Source organism: Phoenix dactylifera, chromosome 6 (genome assembly GCF_051530095.1).
Source record: "Phoenix dactylifera cultivar Ajwa chromosome 6, Ajwa_hap1_PhDact_Kaust_v1.1, whole genome shotgun sequence".
NCBI classification, from domain to species: Eukaryota; Viridiplantae; Streptophyta; class Magnoliopsida; order Arecales; family Arecaceae; genus Phoenix; species Phoenix dactylifera.
In genome coordinates, this window is record NC_143195.1 from 6,299,482 (window position 1) to 6,322,063 (window position 22,582).

General features: G+C 37.1%; 1 protein-coding gene across 1 annotated transcript; it reads left to right on the top strand.

Annotated features, from left to right (window-relative positions):
• Positions 1 to 395: 395 nt before the first annotated feature.
• LOC103714957 (ubiquitin carboxyl-terminal hydrolase 9-like) lies at positions 396 to 21,808 on the top strand. The gene is made up of 13 exons (XM_008802448.6): positions 396 to 943; positions 4,724 to 4,948; positions 5,985 to 6,129; positions 11,276 to 11,335; positions 11,419 to 11,514; positions 12,099 to 12,494; positions 12,639 to 12,779; positions 16,495 to 16,665; positions 17,898 to 18,155; positions 18,241 to 18,389; positions 19,911 to 20,477; positions 20,569 to 20,845; positions 21,031 to 21,808. The coding sequence occupies exons 1-13, from the start codon at positions 795 to 797 to the stop codon at positions 21,199 to 21,201; spliced, it is 2,805 nt and encodes a 934-aa protein (XP_008800670.5). The 5' UTR covers positions 396 to 794; the 3' UTR covers positions 21,202 to 21,808.
• Positions 21,809 to 22,582: the final 774 nt, after the last annotated feature.

The following is a 22,582-nucleotide window of genomic DNA, read 5'->3' on the forward strand; positions in this document are numbered from 1 at the left end:
CCAAAGAAACCCAAAGTCTAGTTGACCACTATAGCCTTGTCATTTGGGTCATATTGACTGGTATTCGGACATTATGAACCGTGTCCTTCCGCGCGTACTAAATTTAAAAAAGAGACAAAAAAAAACCTAAGTTTTGGCCGGCATGCAAACTTTCTCCACCGTCTCCTCTTCCTGGATGACCTCATCGTGACTTCGGCTTGCATTTTTTGGCGCGAAAGAATGATTGATGACCATTTGATCTTACTCAACGCACATCTCAAAGCAAGCCGCCCTCACGCATCTTATGCACAGATCTCGAGGCGACTACTGTGCTATCGAACGGTGATTCGCGAAAAGGAAGGTGAATCCTTCTTTCACGCGAAAGATATAACCCAGAGCCCTTGTTGTATATTTCCAAGTTCTCTTTTTCTAATTTTCTGCGTCCTTCCTTTAACGGGATCATCCAGAGAGATCTTTCGTTGTTATAAAGCGGCTTCCGCTCTCCGAATTTCGCGTCGGCTACTAACCCCTGCTCCTTCCCTCTATCTCTATATATCTGGTCCAAGATCCTCTCTTCCCTCCCTTTTTTATTGGCTTCGATCTAGGGTTTCGAATCTCTCTCTCTCTCTCTTTCTCGCGATCCTTTCCTCACTTCTTCGATCGACTTCTCCCGGTTTCACTCTCCTCTGATACCTTTTCGATTTCGGAACCGTCTTCTCCGATCGCCACAACGGAGCGCGGAGTGCTTCTGGCTGGAATTCGAGAGCCAGGGGTCTTCTGTAAGTGGATGCTTGTTCTAGTTGTGGGTGCTTAGGATGACGATTCCCAATTCGGAGAACTTCCTCTCGGGAGGAAGCTCTGTTCCGTGCACTCCCGAGGAAGAGAAAGAAATCGTATTAGAATTGACCAGAGCCGCGGAGGCTAATCAGAAGGAGGGGGATCTGTACTACGTTGTCTCCCAAAGGTGATTCTTTTCTTTATTGTCTTTGGTAATGTTTGAAATCCATATAGCTGTTGTTTTATTCTTTATATGATTTTTGCCAAAATTTTGTATCTTTATATGACTATGTTAATGTAGTTGAAAATTTGGGATTTTAGTTTCTTCTGAGCAACGCAATGCATATGCTCGAAATTTGGTAAATATGTATTCTTGCGATGAAAAAAATATGTGATAAAGCTGGTTGCTTTTCGGTGCAAATTAACTGCGCTACAGTAGGTGTACCCATGCCATGACAATTCTTAAAAACAGTCTTTAATTTTTCAATATCTTCGCAATTGTTGAAGGTCAGCTCTTTAGATGACTTTCCTTTGCCTGGTAGTGACATGCCTAAATAAGATAAGAAAGGCTGTGAAGGCAGCTCAAATAAGTCATTAGAAACAGGGAGACAATATTCGAGAGTAGTCAAATGCTCATTGGATGGAATTTGATCAAGTTATGAAAATCCATCAATTCATGTGGAATAAAGTGTCAGGAGAAGGGTGGCATATGCACTTGGGGCGGATGTGCATCAGATGGGATTGGAAGATGTTGTGCAAATACATCCATTCTTTATAGAGAATGAAAGGAGTGAAATCTAACATTAGAAGTGACACCTTTGGAGAGAGAGAATGTGTGAGACAAGGTTTAGGGAGAGAGAGAGAGAGAGATGCACCCATGCTTCTACTCTTTCTGACCAATCCACCCCTATTAAATCCTGTTAGATCCGTGCTTCATGTCCCACATTAAAGTGATTAGTTATGTTTGTTATGAGTTTTCTTTAAGTTTTATTAATAAAAGAAGGACTTAATGAGGGATGAGAAACGATTTTGAGAGAGAGGGTGGTAGGTGACATCGTGTATGTACGTGTTTAAAAGACTTTTATGATATAAAAATTATATGCTAACTTGATAATCTATATTGTGTATGACCAAAGGAAGGTAAGGAAAAACACTAGTGAACATTTTTTTTTTTTTGCTTTTTAGAGTAGACTAGCTGCTACATGTGCAATGTACATGGACAGTCATCAAATTATTCAAGATCTGGAGTCCGACATGTGGGATGCATGCGAGAAATATTATTGATGGCTGTGATTCCCCATTGGTGATGAATGAGTCAACAAGACACATCAGCATGAGCTTTCACTCTGCATTTTCTTCAACATGGTGACAAATGCATATTACAGTGAGAAACTTAAGCTGGAGGAAAGAAGGTTGAGTGATCTTTTCAGCCCACCACTGGCACACAGTCTGCTATTACACTTTCAATCCAATAGATGATCTTAACAAAAAGTTGGCTTTGATATTTCTGAAGAGTGAACTATTAACTTTGAAACTTGAGGATAACAAACTCAATATTTGAAAAATATAGACAATAATCATACCTCATCACATGGGTTGTAATATGCTTTTGATCCCTTGATTGAATAGAGAGGTTCTTGAGTTATATTAGGACAACTGCCCCTAGGTTTTGTTGGATTGGTCCTCTAGCATGGATAGTTTCTTTGCGGTTTCACTTGCCAAAAGGAGAGAAAGTGCAATTTATTTCTCTAAAGTTAGAGACCACGATGTTGTGTACAGATGTGAAGTTACATGAAAAAGAAAATAAATTTGCAAAGAATAGGCAGTGTGTCATCAGGGGATAAGAAATTTTTGTCAAAAGTAAAGTTTCCTCTGGATTATCATGAAAGCTTTTATCTGAATGTTGTTAACTTGATGAAGGGGACACCCAGGTGGCTTGAAATACCAAGAATTTTCCAAGATGATGGTGCCTTAATATGTGATGGATGAGATTATAAGAAATTGCAGCTAGTTTAGGGATTGATCTCCTTACAAGACTAAATGACATGGATCTAATGCAGTGACTAGATCCACAAGTTGAAAATCTGATACAGGAAATAAATTTCAATGCAGAACAAAAGAGGGGTGATGCTTGATCGAATCCCCATTTTAAAGAGGTTATGGAGTTCACCATGCATAAAGAAGGTTAAAAAATAAACATATCAGCAATTTCTTTTTAGCAAAATGAGAACTAAAGGAAGAGGTGCTGTTCAACTGCTGTGTCAGCCCTACATTTATTCGATGTTGCTAGGGATCTCAGTCTTTAGGAGAAGTAGAAAGAAAGAATGGAAGGAAAAGCAGTCTAAAAAAATTATGGAATAGATTATTATGGGTTTAACTAAATCTCTAAGTAGCCTATTCCTTTTTAACACATTTGATAAATTAGAAAAGGTTTGCTAAAGGAGCTTAGAAGTGAATCTTTTGCCCAGTTAAATTTTAAATACTTCATGTTGTAACTATTTTTAGGCTCTAGGTTTTGGAGAAAATAGAGTATAGCACAGTGGAAATTGTGGAGACTTTGTATAGGCGAGATTATACCCATGGTGCACCATTAGATGCCATCAGTTTCCAGCTTGAACCTCATGCACAGGAAACAATCTATTGGACAACAAATTAGACATCGAGAAGAAAAGAAAGAAGGCCAGAAGTTCTATAACTTTCAATCTGTATAAGACTTACCTCAGATATTGTATAGTAGTCATGGGTGATGATGGAAAAAAAAGAGGAGAGCATGGAGGGGTAAGTTATTTAAGGGATGTCGATAAAGGACATTTTTTTAATAATCTGATGGGGATAAGGAGATAAGGCTGCAATTTTATTGGTGATATTGAATATTGTTCGCTAAACATAGAAGTTCAATGAATCTTGTCTTCATCAAGCTTGTGCAAAGTATGAAAGATCTTGAGATAACCTCTTCTAGGTTGTCATTTTAATTGGTAGGGCCATCTTACTTGAGAGGAAATCATGGGGATTGTGCGAGAGAGGAGGTAGCATATCTATAGTGGGCTTTAGCTTAAGTATGGAGGTGCTCTGCTTGGCCTCAACCTCTGCTTCCTACTTTATTTTCTTTGGATCATGACACCATATTGCATGCAATATTCTACTTTCTTCCTCAAAAGGAAGTGGTTTAGGGACTCAAAATGGGAAATTTAGGGTTTAAAGCTTTTTTTTATTGGTAAGCAAGTTTAAAGCTCTTCCTCAACTTTTAGGTTTTCTAGAAGACATATAATTTCAAAAGAACATTTAATAGTTCTCACTTGTCTCAAGTTTTCTTCAAGTTTGGGTTGAATCGTCCCTGGATGGTTGTGGAAGTTATTCTACTGCAGGAAACTTCGCTGATCTGAAATTCATTTTCAAGCTTGAGTCTTCCATGTTAGGGTTTTGTTGCTTCAGATTCAAGCAGTGCTTATTTTGGTTTCCAAATCAGGTCTGCTGCATGATGCCTTAAAGCCTATAATATAAAGTTTCATTTAGTGTCTGGTTGTATGATAGGACTCGATCGGTACATACGATGATGAATTTTCTATGTTTTTGTGGTAGTCAGGTTTCCTCAGCGCCTGGATATAGATATAAATGTCAGCTTTATGCCTGTATTTGACTTGGTAACAAGGGTTGCCCATTCTCTAGTGATGGAGTTGTAGATCATTTAACTGCAAGAAGCCTTTTTATGCTTCTCACTCATCACATATCTACATGTAAGATGTATCTTTTCTTTTTCTTAACCATGTTGTCAAACAATTTGGTATGGAGAAAGTTCTATTTCCTTTTAGTTTGAGAGTACATTGCAGTTCGTTTTAGGCTTTACAAGTTATATAACTCTCTTAGTCGACTATCTTTTTTTTTTTTTTTTGTTAAAGCAACTGAGCAAGCTTGCTCATAAATTTTAGTTGCATGATTCCGATGCAATATGTGTCTATTGCTTATGCAGATGGTGGAGGGACTGGCAAGAATATGTGGGGTTCGACAGGTTCAGGGAACATTCTAGCAAGGGCCATCTAAGCATCCTATCGAGACCTGGAAGAATAGATAATTCTAAGCTTGTATTGAATAGAACAGACACAGAAGGTAATGAACTTGATCTTCAGAGGCATCTGCAAGAAGGAGAAGATTATACTTTGGTTCCCCATGAAGTTTGGAAGAAGCTCCTTGAATGGTATTTCATATTGTAACTTTTTAAAGAAATGTTCTTTTTGTTATTAAACGATCATATGAAATTTTGACATCAAATTTTGACATCTTATGCAATGTTTCATTGACTTGAAATTTTAATACCAAAGTTTGCAATCTTGGTATTGGACGGACCTCATATCAATAACGTGGTATGATACATTGTCAACATGCTTGGTGTTAGTTCGGCGTACGGAGACTTGGTATGAGCCTGTATCAAGTCTTGATCGATATCGTTATGATACGGTACACCCAGTAAGAGGTGATGCACCCTAGTATGGTGAACCTTGCTTAATAATGTTGCAAAAAGAGTTTGGAATTTTTGATCTTTCTCTCTTATATTCTTTAACATCTCAATCTTCAATCCAGTGATGTTGTAGTGTTATTCCACACAGCTTGCCACCGATCCATAAAAGGTGATTTACAAAAGAACAACTGTCACTCTGAAAAGAAAGTTTAGAAATCTCAAAATTGTTAAAAATCTTTAAAAGTTTCAGAAATCATGAAAGACACTTTAAGAAATAAAATCTTGAAGACGATGTAAACAAGTACAAGAAAAAAAAATTCTTGGATTTAACAGTAAAATATCTTGAAAAGTTCTCTGTAGTTCATGAGATTTTTTGAAAATTATCAGGGTTCATGGTATCAAGTGGCTTTCAGAATTTTAAAAAAAAAAGACTTTCCTTTTTTTTTTTTTTTTTTTTTTTGGGGGGGGGGGGGGTGGGTGTGGGGTGTTAACCATTGGAACTCTACCTGTTCGTTTTAAATTTGCAAATTGCTAATCTTTACGGTAAGTTATGTTTGTTGTAAATAACGTGATTAGTAGTCAGGATGTTAAGAGACTTTCTCTAAGTTGCATGTTGATTTTGCACCAACCTTCATATATATGAGTGGTTACTTTAAGCTTCATATTATACAGTCAATTATTTACTAGTTTTTTTTCCTATAATCTGTGTTATCATATTTCCATTTTTTTCTCTCCAAATGCTTATTCACTTTTATCTTTCTGGGTTGTTTGGCAGGTATAAGGGTGGACCAGAACTACCAAGGAAAGTTATTTCTGAGGGTGTTATTGTTAAGGAGCTCAGAGTAGAAGTTTACCCCCTGTGCCTTAAAATAATTGATGCAAGAGACGACTCCCAAAGAACAATTAGGATTAGCAGAAAGGTACTTCCTGTTTTTTACCTTTCAGCATGATACATGCAACCTATATATTTCTAGTCATTTAATGTGGTGTGGTTGAAGAAGCTACTTTTTTAGGTAGCTAGTACTAATGTCTTTAGATAGCTAATATTTTTTTAGTGAGGTGCATTTTTAGATAGCTAATACTTGTTTAGATAGCTAATACTTTTTAGATACATATATATTTCTAAAATGTTTCAACTCATGTGGAAGAGATGGCTAACAATATTGAGAAAGGAGTTACAGAGATACGAGGAGAATCAAAAGAAAAGGGGCAATCTGGTAAAAAAAACTTGGTGGTGGAATGAGAAAGTTCAGTTGAAGGTTTAGGCTAAAAGCGAGTGCTATAGAAGACTATATAAAAATAGGAATAGAGAAGTGTGTGGACTGTGGAAGCTATAAAATGTCTAAGAAGAAAGTTAAAAAGGTCGTATTGGAGGCTAGTTCAAAGTGTATGAACAGTTATACTGCAAATTAGAAATTAAGGATGATGAGAAATGTATAAGATTACAAAAGCAAGAGAAAGGAAAACTAGAAACTTAACTTAGGTTAAATGCATCCAAGGTGAAAATTAAAATGTTTTGGTTAAGGAGGATGAACTCAAAGAAAGATGGAGTAGTTATTTTGATAACCTATTCAAAGAAAGTTATGCAGACACTTTAAAATGCCATATTAGTGCATTGAGGATAGGATGTTAAATACACACGAAGAATTAGCCTATCTGTGAAAAAAAGCTATGAAAAAGATGAAAATAAGAAAAGTGGTCGGACCTGATAGAATTCCTATTAAGATTTGGAAGTGTTTAGGTGACACGAGAGTTACTTGGTTGACTAATTTATTTAATAAGATTTTAAAGATCAAAAAGATGCCTCATGAATAGTGGAAGCACATTATAGTACCAATTTATAAGAATAAAGTTGATATTCAAAATTGTTCCAACTATCGTGGTATTAAGCATATGAGCTATACTATGAAACTTTGGGGGAGAGTGATTGAGAATGGATTAAAGTATGATGCAAGAATATCAAAGAATCAACTTGTTTTTATACTAGGAAGGTTGACTGTGGAAGACACTCTTCTCCATCGGAGGGTAATGGAAAAATATAGAGAAAAGAGATAAGGGTTTTGTATAGTTTTTTATGCATTTAGAGAAAGTATATGCTAGAATCTCTAGAGAAGTCTTATGGTAGGTGTTAGAAAAGGAAGGAGTTTCTGTTAGTTATATTAGTATGGTTAAATATATGTATAACGGAGTAGTTACTAGAACGAGGACTACTGGTGGTAATACTTATAAGTTTTCAATGACAATTGGTTTACACCAAGTATCTGCTTTAAGCCCTTACCTTTTTATTCTAGTATGGATGAGCTTATTAGGCATATTCAAAATGATATTCCTCAATGCATGCTATTTGCAGTTGAATGTCTTAGTGGATGAAACTAAGGTTGGAGTCATGGTTTGCTGAACTGGTCGGAACCAACCGGTTCAGCCTGTACCGTACTGGTGCCGGCCAGCACTTGTACGTTACAGCCACAGAACGGTTCCTTGCTAGTACTGGTGCGAACCGCACCGGTGTGGTTCGTACCAGTTCAAGCCTGGTACCGGTGCGAACCGGACCCGGTACCGGCACCGGGGAAGGAGAAGAGGAAGAAAAGGAAAGATGAAGAAAGAAGAGGAAGAAGAGGAAGAAGAGGAAGAAGAAGCCTACCTCCTCCCTCGGGCTGACGAGGATCATCCGTTCTCCGGTGCGGTTTCGGCCCCTTCTTTGCTCGCGGGAGAAGGGGGGAAGAGAGGAGAAGAGAAGAGGAGAGAGGGGAAGAAAGGAGAGGAGACAGTTCGGAAAGGAGAGGAGAAGGGTCAGGAAGAAGAATAGGAGAAGGGAAAAAAAAAGGAGAGGCCCGCGCGCAGGGGCATGGGCGCGAGTGGGGAAATGCGTCCTCGACTCGCGCCTGCGCGTGTTCCACGCGTAGGGAATCGCACGCGTGCGATTCCCCGTGCGGGCTCTTCGCGCAGGGCAGCAAGCCCACGCGGGTGGCCGAACGCATCCGCGCGTTTTTTTTAAGCAGAATCGGTTCGGTTCGGTACCGGTCTTCACCGGTATGTCAGTTCGGTCGGTTCCACGTACCTTGGTTGGAGTTAATTGTAAGTGTATTAGAATGAGTTTCAAGTTAACGAGGATGAGGATGGAGTATAGAATATAGTTTTAGTAAAATTAGAAATAGAGATAAAGGTGGAGTGAAAATTAAGAATCCCGAAGTTTCTAAGAGTGATCATTTCGGTATGCAGTATTGATTATTCATAAGGAGATATTGAAGAGGATGCTATCTATAGGATAAAAGTAGGATAGATAAAAGGAAGAAGTACGACTGGGATGTTATGTGATAAGATATTTGTCAAGTTGAAGAAAAAAATTTATAGAAAAGCTATATGACCAGCTATGCTTTATGATACCTAATGTTGGGTAGTTAGAAAACAGCATGTATACAAAATGAGTATGGCTGACATGAGAATGTTGAAATAGCTATGTGGTAATACAATAAAACTTAGAATGAGAAATGAAGTCATTCGTAAAAAGGTGGAGGTAGTTCCAAATAAGGACAAATTAGAGAAGGATGACTTAGATGGTTTTGACATGTACAACATAGGTTGAGGGATACACCAGTATGAAAGAGTATTTGATACATGTAGAATTAAACGGGGGTAGATGTAGACTGAAAATCACATAGAATGAAGTAGAAAGGAGGGCTTAATGTTGCTACATATTTCAAAAAGTGTGGCTCTCAACAGAGTGGAATGGAGGAAAAGGATTCATGCAGCCAGCCCTAAGTAGTTTGGGATTAAGGCTTAGTTGAGTTAAGTTGACTTTCAACTCGTGCAGTATGACTTGCATGCATAGGAGGTGTCTATGTTTATGCTTTTGGGGACCTTAAACATCCTTGTCTAAAGTGGTTCTTGTTAGTTGGTCACTCATTGTGATAATTTTCTATAAACCTTTGGCTTTCCTATGAAGATAATTTATTAACCATTTACATGTGTATATTAACTCTAATCCACTTTGCTATTTCATGTCTCATTGGTCAAATTCTTATTTCATTTTTGATAACCTGCTCCGAATTCACTGTCTTAAGAGTGGCACATCTTAAAAATTACCTCTCTTTTGATATCTTCAACTATTTTATTATGCCAGTGTATCTAAGCTTTGTTAATTCAGCTGTTTCCGTACTGCTCTCAAATATCACTAGCATGTACCTATTCAATCAATGTGACTATCCATGTCATCTGTAATGACCAATCCTTGTCTTAACTATTTTGGTGCTGGCTTTATGATTGAGGAACCAAACTATCATATCTTACTAGTCTTTATATATGTGATTACTGTCATGGCCACTAGAAGCCTTTAAATTAATTTATCAATTAGGGATGCAATTTATTTGTTTTGCAGGAATAATCAGGATGGCTGCTATAAATTGTCTGATATAACGGAATGTCTTCTTTCTCATTCTTTCTTTGTTCTTTTCTCCCATCTAAGCTTTTCTTTTTTCATTCTAACTGGAGTTGCTGACTGCCCTTACTCCTTTTTATTCTCTTTATCCTTTCTGACTCCAAGCAATGGAGAAGTGGAGAAGGGAGTACAAGAGCAATCACAAAGTAGGCTTGCACACACGAGCTCCAAGGGGATAAGAGCAAGATAACTTCAGAAGATCACACTTCTCTACTAAAAGAAGATAATTTTAATTTCAAATAACTTGTTCTTCCTACAAACTACCCCTATATATTGCATAGGCATGGAACATCTCCCCATCTCTTTGGAATAAATAAGAGAATTCAACCTTCACTAGAATGGATGAATACAAAATATGAGAAGACACTATGAAACATGGAATGCCGTACCGGCCGGTACGGGCCGGTACGTACCGGTCCGGCCGTGGACCGGTACCGGAACGGATAAAAAACCGGTATTTCCCGGTTTTTTATCCGAACCGGCCGGTTCGGAGCCCGTACCGGCCGGTTCCGGCCTCGTACCGGTGCGAACCGGCCGGTTCGCACCGGTACGATTTTTTTTTTTTTTTTAGAACCACAGCGCCGCGCGCTGTGGTTTTTGAAACCACCGCGTACCGGCCGGTACGGGACCGGTACCAACCGGTACGTACCGAACCGGACCGGTACCGTACCGGTCCGGCCGGCCACCGGTACGCCGACCGGTACCGGTACGGCGGACCTTGCTATGAAATGCTCAAAGACAACACATAATACTAAACTTTTTCACAAGAAACTGAAAAAAATTAATCAAATACTTAATTATTTATGATTAATGATAGGACTCCCATTTAATGCATGGATTAAAGGGCCAATTCAAGGGACACTTCTGGGATCACTCTCTCTGGTTCAGATTTTCTAGCTGAATCCTCCCGAAACCTTGCATGCATGCCATTTGCATTTGGATCCATGAAGTTGCTTCTAGCTATTTGATAAGAGGGCTAATGGCTCAGTGGTTGATGAGAATACTTTTAGGTTATGAATCTCAGTCAATATAGAATTAAACAGAATCTATGAGTGCTCGCTTGGTTGTTATAGTGCATGTATAAAAATATTTGTGCCATCTGCATGTGATATTAATAGCTTGAGTAAGCAATGATGAGGCATTGGACATATGCACATTCTTTCATCTATTAAATTCTCAGGTCCAGTTGAAAACTCATGAATTCTTCAGCATGTTATGATTTTCTCTGCAATATATATTGGTACCATTTTGATTTTGTGATTTTCTGGAATCACTGAAAAGTGAAAAGAAGTTTGTTCTTTGACTTTATGTACTGCAGTAACTCATATATCCAGACAAACACTCAGACATGCATGTGCCCTCATGTGCAAATGCACACACATAACATGCATTTAATTACCATCTAATAACATTATGGTGGTAGATGAACACATAACATTATGGTAGTTACATGCATGTTATGAGACATGCATGTGCCCTCATGTGAACACATAACATGCATTTATGAATTTTTGAGTATATAGTGGATGATCCAACAGGTAGTATAGAACCAATTTTCTTAACTCTGATCCAGTTTGTAGAATTCACAAACGAAATCTTAAAGATACTGACTTATGATTTGTTCATTTCAGGCTTCAGTAGGTGAGCTTTACAAAATTGTTTGTGCACTCCTTGAGCTGGAACAGTCGAAGGCATGTCTTCCCATTGTTAAGCTTTGGGTTCACTCTACATACATTTTATATCAGTTAAACACTGTTTTATATTTGATTTGCAGGCCCGTATTTGGGACTATTATGAAAAGAGTAAAAATTATATTTTGACCAACTTTGATCAAACCTTAGAGGACCCTCAGTTGCAGGTGGACCAGGAGGTAAGGGCATCAGTACATATTATTCTATGTCATGGCATGTTTTGGGACTTATTTGGGTCATCAACTCATTGTAGAAGTTACCAGTATTCTATGGAATGAACATATAGACTATAATAAAGATTGCGACTGACTTTTTTCAGATAATGGATCACTGCTGAGCTTTATCACAGCTCTTTCTATATTCTCCAGATTTATTTGTGAACGAGAATAGCCCTGGACTATTCTATAGCACTTGAATGTAATATCTATTCGAGTCCAAACTCCAAATAACATCTCCTTTGGAGTTGCTGAAAGTACTTTGCTCTCTCCTTAAACATCACCATTTGGAGGTTTTCTCCATGTCTATTCTTATGATAATTCTATCCTCCCAACATAATTACTGGTTCTTTCTTTTCTTCTTTTAATATGTTTTGAAATACAGAGTGTATTTGATAAAGATTTCTTGTACTGTTTTCTAAAAATATGGTTTGGCTTGTCATTGTTTAGTCTTAGTCTTTTTAAATGTTTGGACTTAGCAAGTTATGTCTGAATTAGAGTTTGGAAGTTCATTTGTTAATCTGCAAAGGCATTATTTACTTGTGCAGATTCTTTTGGAGGTGCAACGTGATGGGATTTGGCCTTCTAATTTTAACACAAATCCAACAGGAAATGAATATGCTTTGGTCCCATTGGAACCTTCAAGGTCATCTATTACAATTGCTGGAGGCCCCACTTTATCTAATAATAATTCAACTGGATTTGGCACCCATTTGCTACAGGGGAATAGTTTTAGCTTACCACTAAGGGATGCAGATGGTGATGGCATTTTAAACAATGGGTCAAAAGTAGATGGTCGCGGACTGACAGGATTGCATAATCTGGGCAACACTTGTTTCATGAACAGTGCCATTCAATGTTTAGTTCACACACCCCCTGTGGTTGAGTACTTTTTGAAAGATTATAGTGATGAGATAAATGAGGAGAATCCTTTGGGAATGCAAGTAAGATCCTTTTCTCGTTCTTTAACTTAGTTATTTACTTGTTTTCATATTCAGTCCATCAGGAAGCTATGCAAAATTCTATTAGCAGATTTTGTATAGGAAACCTCCATTACAAAGCTACGAATTTCTGTGATGATTGTGCAGGGTGAGCTTGCAATTGCATTTGGGGAGTTATTAAGGAAATTATGGTCATCAGGATGGACATCAATTGCACCACGTGCATTTAAAGCAAAACTAGCTCGGTTTGCTCCCCAGTTTAGTGGATATAATCAACATGATTCTCAAGTTAGTATGGCCATCACTATTGCATGCTTTATTTTCAATAGAACTTGATTTCCCCTTCATTTTTGCAGATTATATGACTTTTTCTTGTGTCTTGATGGTCATGAATACGTTTCCTTATGATTACACTAAACTTGAAGTTAGTGGAGTAATTGAAATATAGGCTTGGAAGTTACATGCAGATTATATTTATGAAATGTTCACAATTCTGTATGCAAGGATATGGGACTAGTCATGGGTTCAATTACAATATTGCATATGCTGAGTGCTTGGTGAAACACAGTTGTGTGAAGAGATTCAATGATACTGGTTCATATCATTGTTGCAGAAATTATATGTGGGATGTGGAATGCACTCTACAATGTCACTCTTGTTCATATGTTTGTCATTTAAAAACGTACTTACCAAGTATCGAAGAAGGCTACGAAAACATGAACAATATTGGTTCAATTCATCTTGTTCGTTATTTTCTGAATCTATTGATAAATGTACTATAAACTGAATTCATTAAAATCATAAAATTATATAAATGCCAGAATATTTCCCAAACTTTTACACCTTCAGTCCAATAATTCTTTTCTTACAATATCCCTTACAAAGACCAAGAATAGATATATCCTTAAAATACCCTTATGATTTTCCACCAACCATTGTGTTCTTCACATTCCAAGTCACCCATGTGCAGGGAACTCGTGAGACATATTTTTTGTTTATCTCGAGTAGCCAGAAAGGTCTCAGAAGTACACAACATGAGTTGCCCTAACTAGGAACTGGAGAAAGGAGGGACATGATTTAATTTTATAAACTTTTATCTTTCTTAAAATAAATCTTTTTTATGTTTGCTTCCTCATTGTACACAAGAGCTTAGCTATTCTTTCGTAACCACGAAATTGAAGGGATTTTGGGGGTCCAATTTTTGAGTTATACTTATTTAATGATGATCTCTAATACATGAGCTTGTAAACATGGGGTATTCAAATTTGAATTTGTAAACAGAGAATTTGAATTTCAGAGTTTCTTCTTCATATTCAAATTTAGCTATCGATTTAATCATTCTTTTCTCATACTCTTTAAAACTAATGCTTTTTAAGTGAACATGATATTTTTTCCTATGTTTTATGAAGTCTTAAATTTTGCTAACTAAATTCTGTTTTGAGTTCTCTTCATCCTTTGCATCAAACACTTACACTATCTTTTAATACCCGTGCCACTCCATTTCTCTCTGCTGAGACCCCTCTTTTTCTTTTTCTTTAAAGATGGAGGCTGTGCTTGTACATAACAGGCTTCTTGATCTGGCTTTCGTCAACCAGATAGGGGTGCATGAGCACCATGCATCATAAGTAGTCACTTAAAGTGAGGCTTTCTTTCGCCAGTGTGATCTGTTATGATGGTCATGTGATTAAAAAACCTAGATATGGTATTTGATGAAGGATTCTATAATGATTTTTCTTAGGGTTTGAGTAACTTGATGGATATGTGGTGAACAGCTTATCTTCACGGTGGAGAGCTGAATAAAAATAATTATTAGTTGTTTTGCTCCTCCCCAACCCCCCTTCTAGGGGATTCTTTTTTCCTCCTTTTCTTCCTCCAGCATTTCATTGTACACTTTTAAGCCCATCACATTACAGCTCTATTTTGTAAGGGTTACATCAGTTTGGCATTAGAGTTGAAGATTCCTTCATATATATGGTATACATGCCCATCGTAGTAGTTGAAATCTAACGAAATAATGTTTAGCAAGTTTAGAAAAAAAAATGTTGTAAGGGAGATTGAAAGCTTGATGATCTCTATAAATAATGAAAAACCATGAGGCTTGGCAATCTACTTTCTAGCTCATGAGACTGTATATAATCTGCGGAGAGTCATTCTTTGCCTATGAATTCATCCATCTCATCGCCACCTTTACTCCCTTAAATGAGGCTGATTGAGTTCCACTTCACTGAAACTCTTTTCCTATGTCATGATGTTTTTACAGATAGCGATAAGGTAAATACATCATCTTCCTTCCCTTGTAAATGTATACATGTGCATATGCATGTAAACCTGTAGGAGAAGAAGGCGCTCAAGATTGTCCTAGTCTCGAGGAAACAGACATATATTGGAGGGTCAGGGGAGTCCATCGATTGTTGAATCCTTATTCTTTTGGAGATTAGCTAAATCTAACTAATATAGTGATTTGTATAATCTCTAAAATACAGAATCGAGGTGGCTTCTCCACTTTTTAGCCACTTTAAAGTGTCTTACCCACCTCCTTTGGAGGCATCACCTGGGTGTGGACTTCTAGCATCTTGATGGATCTTGTAGATATTTGTGCATCTGTGCTGCTTGAGCATGTGTCATTATTCGTGGAAGTCAGTTCTGTCCATGATCCCTATAAGAAATTGATACTTGCTAAACCTTTCTCCAAATCTTTCAGAGAACATAATTGTGAACTTTTTGAAGTGTCATGATTGTCAAGAGGAACATTTTCAAGATGAATAAACCAAGGTTTTATTTTAGTTATCCCTTACAATCACAACATTGGATGATTCAGATGGTTCTTTCATGAGTCCCAGGTAATCTTGAGGATGAGCACCTTGCATTAGAAACAACTGATGTAAAATCAGTTTGTAAATCAAGAACGAAGCTCTGTTTCCTTGGAAGTCTAATTTGATGGATTCTTGCATTAGGGTGCAAGTGCTCCCTGGTGGTAGAGAGCTTACAAGTAACACGGCCTTGAAGCTTTGTGCTTCCTCACATTTATTTCTTTTGGGACCTAAAATTATTTAAGCGTGAGATGATTAGCCTAGGAATTTAGGTGTAGGAAAGCTTGATGTTGCTTATGTGGCAAGACAACTTTTGCTTTCTGCTCTGCTCCCCTTTCTTTTTGCGGCAATACTGCTTTGTACTCATGCATCCGGTCGGCCTCTGTGTCTGCTCCCTTTTCAAGAGACATATTGCAATTACTAATCTATGGTGGATTACAATTGTTTAAGTAAGAATAGGGAATTTGTTGCAGCCTTGGGTTTCATGTAAAAGAAAGGAATTGTATGCTTGATGCTATTTTATGTGCAGCATTATCTGTTTAAAGCATATTGTATGTTCAAGTTTTAACTGCAACAGACTTAACCATATGAAATTAGCATTCCTACATTTTGAGAAAATTTTCTTACTTTCTTTCACTTTTATGTTGTGCACTTGCTGAGTAGCAACATGATTAGAAAGCCATCTACAAGTCTTTATAAAATTTTCCCATTTGAATTAGTTGCTTATGTTTGTTGACATTGAACATATGGCGGCAACGAGGCATGGAGAAGGTAAAAATCTAAAATATGAGGAAAGGGATGGTTTGATTCTGAAAAATCTTCTGTAGTCATTGTTCAGATCTTGACTCCAATTTTTTAATTTTGTTTTTGCCTGTTCAATGTGGCTCTGCATCTTAAAAGATATCAATCGTGCTTTGTTTCTGCGGTGTAATTTTTTTATCGTGCTTCCATGAATACCTATCGTATATAGCATGGTCTCAGACACTTACATTACTCAGTAGATATTCAGTCCATTTCATGACTGTGTGAACATTTACATTAGTCAGTTACTTTTGTGGTAAGCCTAGATATGTCCATCTTGGTCCATTTTACTTATCAAGTTTTACAACTGCCATTGTCTGACAAGGAAGACATTGTTTCCCATGTCATTCAAAAATAATTTCGACATTTACAATTGTCATTTCTTTTGTCAGGAGCTTCTTGCATTTCTATTGGATGGGCTGCATGAAGATTTAAATCGTGTAAGAAAAAAACCCTACATTGAAGCAAGAGATGCAGATGGTTGTCCAGATCAGGAATTTGCTGATGAATGTTGGAAAAACCATAAGGCTCGGAATGATTCTGTAATTGTGGATGTTTGCCAGGTAAGTACTTGCTACACTTGCTCTTCTTTTTCTCTCCTCCCAACATTAGGATTAATGTTTCTTGGCTTCTAGATTGAAGATTTTTTTCAGGTGTTATGTGCTTTTAGTTCTCGTATGTTCTTCTAAGTTACCTATGCATTTGTTCCTTTTTAATAAATGAAAGATGGGATGTTGTCCTTATATAGTTAGACATACTTTTGGTCACTAATTCTTGAGGGTGGATTTTATCTGTCCTTTGTCATATTCAGAGGTAAGGGTGTGTTTGGTGTTGCTTCTGCTTTTATCAAAAGTTGTTCTCAAAAATCAGTTCTTAAGGTTCTTAAATAGAACTGTATGGTACTTTTGATGTTTGGTAATCACATGTTATACAACCGAATTTTTATGGATGAGCTTACTATATTTGAGATGTATGGAGCAATTTCATGAAAGAAGCTAGAATCTGGTTTTTCTAGCTTCTCTTAAAAGTGCTTTTTTGTTTTCTGCTTCTTGTATTAGTGCATCTCCGATGATGTTACCGAGCATTTTAAAGTACTTTTTTTTTTACTTTAAAAGCTGCAAAATGACTTCAAGCAAAACCAAACATGCCCTAAAGCTGCTTAAGCTGAACCCTTTTGCCGCAATTAATTTTTGAGGAATGTTTTCCTTGAAGAAAGGTGCTGCATATGTGCAACTTTTAATAACTGCATATATTTTCAAATTATCAGAAATAGTGTCGCCCATTGTTAGCAAAGACAAACAAAGAATAAGAGACACTTCATTGTAATCAATATTACAATATACTAAGATCAGTTAAGGATAAGCATGCGAGACATAGTTATGCAACTGGACATAATTTTTCTCATATTTTCACTAATGTGCTATTAAAATATTTTTATGCAAGTGATTTTTTCTGAAACGTTGATGGCAATTTAAGTAGTTAATTGCCAGATCCACACGCATACACACATACATACATAGAGACACAGAGAGATGGTCCTATGGTTTGGAACCCCCTATCCTATTATTGCAAATTGATGACAAATAATCTGATATAAATATACTATTTGTTGATGATAGCCTACAACTTCTTAGAAATAAAATAAGATAAGGGTCTTCATTCGGATCTCTTTCTTATTCCTTAGATGGACACGAAGATAAATAGTTTCAATGGCATAATACAATGTTCTGATTTGGTTTAGGGTTAGAAGATTTTTTTCAAGATTTTTGACAGTGAAAATGATGGACATCTCCAGGGTCAATACAAGTCAACATTGGTATGCCCAGTTTGCAGCAAAGTCTCTGTAACATTTGATCCCTTCATGTACTTGTCATTGCCGCTACCTTCAACAGTTACGCGGATGATGACTGTTACCATATTCAGTGGTGATGGGAGTTCTCTCCCCATGCCTTTCACTGTAACTTTACCAAAAAATGGTTGTTGTAAAGATCTAATTCGAGCCTTGAGTACATCTTGTTGCTTAAAGAGTTCTGAAGCATTATTGCTTGCAGAGGTAAAATTTTGTGACTGCTTATTATCTATATATTTTTTTTAATTGTAGTACTACAAAATTGCAGCATCTACTTTCTGATTTTCAGGTTTATGACCACCGTATCTATCGCTACTTGGAGAATCCCTTTGAGTCACTCTCTAGTATAAAAGATGAGGAGCATATTGTAGCCTACAGAGTTCCAATAACTCATGATAAATTACTGAGATTAGAGATAATGCATAGGAGAACAAACAAGTAAGTTCTTCTGGATCACATTCAATGATTGTCCATACTGCCTCTGTTTAAGAGATGCTTCATATTTAATATTTACACGTATTCATAAGGTTATTACTAACCATGATTTTTTTTTTTTTTGAAAAATTTGTAGTTTGCTAACTATGGAATGCTCACTTGGTTTACTTGAACATGCATGAATGCTGTCCAAAGCAACACTTACTGTTGTCTTTTGTTTATGATGTCTTTTACTATGTTATGATGTCTTAGACAAAGGATGGTTTTCCTTCATGTTCTTAATGTTAACTGCATGCAATTGTTTCATTCATAGGTTGTACCTTTTTTTTTTAACTATTTGTGTCTTTTCCATTTTTTCTAAAATGAATCTGGTGCTGTATTTCTGTCTGCATACCTGTGCACATGCATGGGTGCATGTGGGTGAACTTTGTGCGAGAATGCAGTTAACTTATTATCCTTGTACACTTTCATGAGACTTGTAATCGAGGATCCTTCGGAGGACTGAGTCTTGAATTGTGAGGTCATCATTGCATGGGTCATTGGTTGCAAGCATAACCGCACTTCAGAAGGATGGGTTCATCACCATCCATCTTATAGTCCTTTCTCTTCAGTTGAGGTGATTGAGTGGAAAAGTAACCAGAACTCTTGACATTATATACAGTAGATACATTAACCACTGGATGGAAATGCAACCAATATTCCAAGATTTTAGGAAGAGTTGAAGACACAACATAGGGTCATAACGGGGGTAGAAATATAGACTTGACAACTTGTTCTGTAGTAATGTAGAAAGCACCTGCACACACATGGTAAGGGGGCCCTTGGACATGTGTTCAATGGTCAGATTTCTGCAGAGTGGAAGATTGTGGCGTCACCCACTGGTGGAGATGCCAGGTGGAGATCATAACCTGGCATTGACATTATTATAGTACAGGTTTGATCCGTATATGATTTTCTGCATGCACAACAGTAGTTTGTCACCACCAATTGAGGGTATATCTACTTCATTTTTGGCATTCAGTGCTTGGTATTTATTTTTGTAGTAGTCAGAACATGTTTCATGTTGTTCACGATGGTCTTTCATCTGCTTCACTCTTCAAGATCTACAAACATCAACTCTGTTTTGGTTAAATAAATTTCCTATTTTTTCAATTATCTTTAGAGCTTTGGGGACATTCCATGCTTCTGTTTGCAAACTCATTGATCAGCATGGCATTGTGGCACGGTATGTAAAGAGATCTCCGTTTCCACTCTTCTACTTAATAAATTATTTATGTTTATTATCAATTTCTTTGGGATTTCTTTTTTGAATTCAGTATTGGTTTAGTGGATCTGTTGATGTTTTCTTTTGGGATTTTGATAGCTTAACCCATCAAGTTTTGGATTTTTGTGTGCTTTCTTTTGTTGTACTTTTTATTGGTTTTGCTGGGTAGTATCAATGCTTTTATTTTAAAACGACAATTTTGTGGTCAAATGTATACTTATGAACTCACTGTGATACTCATCTAACTCTTTATTATCCAGATTTTTATCCGAGCCTCAGTTTAATGTTCTCAGGAAGCTTATTGGAACTCCCTTGGTTACCTATATATCCAAGGACTCTGTAACTGGGGCAAACATCCATGCTGCAGTGAGTGCTGTGCTTGCACCATTGCTGCGAGCAAAAGCATTTCCTCCCATGAATCAGGTCAAATTTAGCAAGGAAAATGGTGGTGGGCCAAGTTTGGATTCTATTGTTCTGACAGATGATGGTACTTGTTCAAGTGACAAGGACATATCCACATCCAATATGGAATTGGAAGAGAGAGCTAATGGGCTTCCATCCTTACAGCTTGCTTTAACTGATGAGAAGGGTGTCAGCAGAACCTTCATTGACACTGATTGTAGTGTTTTTCCTGTATCTTGCATAAGGGTATTGATGGACTGGTCAGACAGAGAACATGAACTATATGATTTCAGCTTCCTTGAGGATCTACCTGAAGTTTTCAAGTCTGGATTTATGTTGAAGAAAACACGGCAGGAGGCAGTCACTTTGTTTTCATGCTTGGAAACATTCTTAAAGGAGGAACCTCTAGGCCCTGATGACATGTGGTTGGTCTCTTTGCCTTTTAATGTGCACGACAATCTGAGAAGCTAGGTTTTTAATATTTTCAATAGTTATGATTCCTTTTCTTTGTTGTAGGTATTGTCCTAGCTGCAAGGAACACAGGCAAGCAACAAAGAAGCTGGACCTATGGAGGCTGCCCAAAATCTTAGTAGTTCACTTGAAACGATTCTCTTACAGTCGATTCTTGAAGAACAAACTTGACACCTTTGTGAACTTCCCTGTTCACAATCTTGATTTAAGCAAGTACGTGAAACACAGGGCTGTTGGTCCCCATTCTTATGTATACGAACTCTATGCTATCAGCAACCATTATGGTGGCTTAGGTGGCGGTCACTACTCTGCATATGCAACGGTATTTACCATTGTTATGATATGCTTTATGTTTTCTTTTCTTTTACTGGAGCTTCATATTGTCCTTGATAAGCTATAGAATATGATGATGATTGTATTTGGCGATATTTATACTTGATTCATTGCACATAATTGAGCAAGAGCATATGTACATATATTTGATTTTTTTTTTTTTTGATGTTTCAGTTAATAGAAGAGGACAGCTGGTATCATTTTGCTGACAGTCATGTTTCCCCTGTGAATGAGGATGAAATCAAGACATCAGCAGCTTATGTGCTGTTCTATCGGCGAGTTAAAGATGATTCCAAGATGAGTGTGGAGGAAACATCATCCTCCACTAATTCAACAAGTTGCTGAGTATGGAGTAGCATGGGCTTCACTTTTAAAGCCATGATTCAGTTGTTCTGATACTGCTAGAAATGATGACCAAGTTGCTTGAAGTAGCTGACTCTGCTGCTATGGTGTTTGTGACGGCCCTGGTTGTGGGGTGATAAGCAGGAGTTTCGGCTTGTCAACTGGCTGTCGAATATCTGTTGCTCTATACATGTTGACAGGCCGGAAGTGGTGTCCAAATTCTAGTTAGTACAGCTGATCAGGCGGCTCATTCCTGTGTTAGAAATTTTGGGTTTGATCTTTTTTATATTCTTGAGTATTAATCATTATATAAGGTTATGTTACCAAAAAACTCATTATATAAGGTTCCATTTTTCTCTCTCTTCCCATTTAGTGGTGAAATTGAGTTATTTGTGTTCTTGATCTATATCAAATTTTATACTTCTTTCTGTAAGCACTTTTACCCATGGGCAGGGTACCTAGGGTTATCTAGACTTTTGCTTGTAACCTGCAGTTAGTTTTTTCTATGCAGGCAACTTCACATTCCCTTGGGCTACATTTGTTTGTGGCATAGGTAAAACTGGAAGCCAAACTTGGAATAATGAGAGTTGTTTCAGGTGGAATTGTTGTACTTGGTGTTTATTATGGTTCTGTCTGTCCATCTGATTTTATTCTATCTGGAATTTCTGCATTTTGGTTGGTTTCCCTTAAGTCTGGTTTAAAAATGAAAGAACTTTTAGTTTATCTATGAAGTGATAAATTTACCCTTCTGTTTGGATGTTGGAAATTTGATTTGGATTGTTTGTTTGGAAGAATCTAAAATCATATATAATGAGGCATTACTAAAATGAACTATTGCAATGCTCTAACCTGCTACAATCTAAGATAAAATGTCATACAAAATATATTGAATAGGTGGATTAGATAGTTGGATGATCATCATTTGGACAGATTGGGCGCATGGTAGGGTCATTGTCTTGCCATTTTGTTGCTGCAATGGTTACAACATTGGGTTCTGCAATATTGCACATTCTGTGACAAAAGGATCATTTTTATCCAAAAAGAAAGAAAGTTAAAAAAAGAAAAAGTCGCTTGAAATGCAAGTTTGAGCTTCTTATGCGTGAATACTTTGTGACAACCTGTTTGATTTGTATAAAAAGCCTGTAGCTCTGTGTCAGAAAAGTAAGAGAAAAAAGCTTGTGGATGAGTTTAGATCTGTCTTCTTGTCTGCCCTCTAGCTAACCTGTTATGAGATTCTCAGTGGCTCTTGCAGGTGGAGTAAGCTAAAGAAAGGGTCATTGGGGGAACTTTTTTTGTCATGAAGAGTTTATGTTGATAGCAAAGTGATAAACAAAATAAATTGTCGACATGTATTTGCCATTCCAAGAGATATTGCTTTATAAGT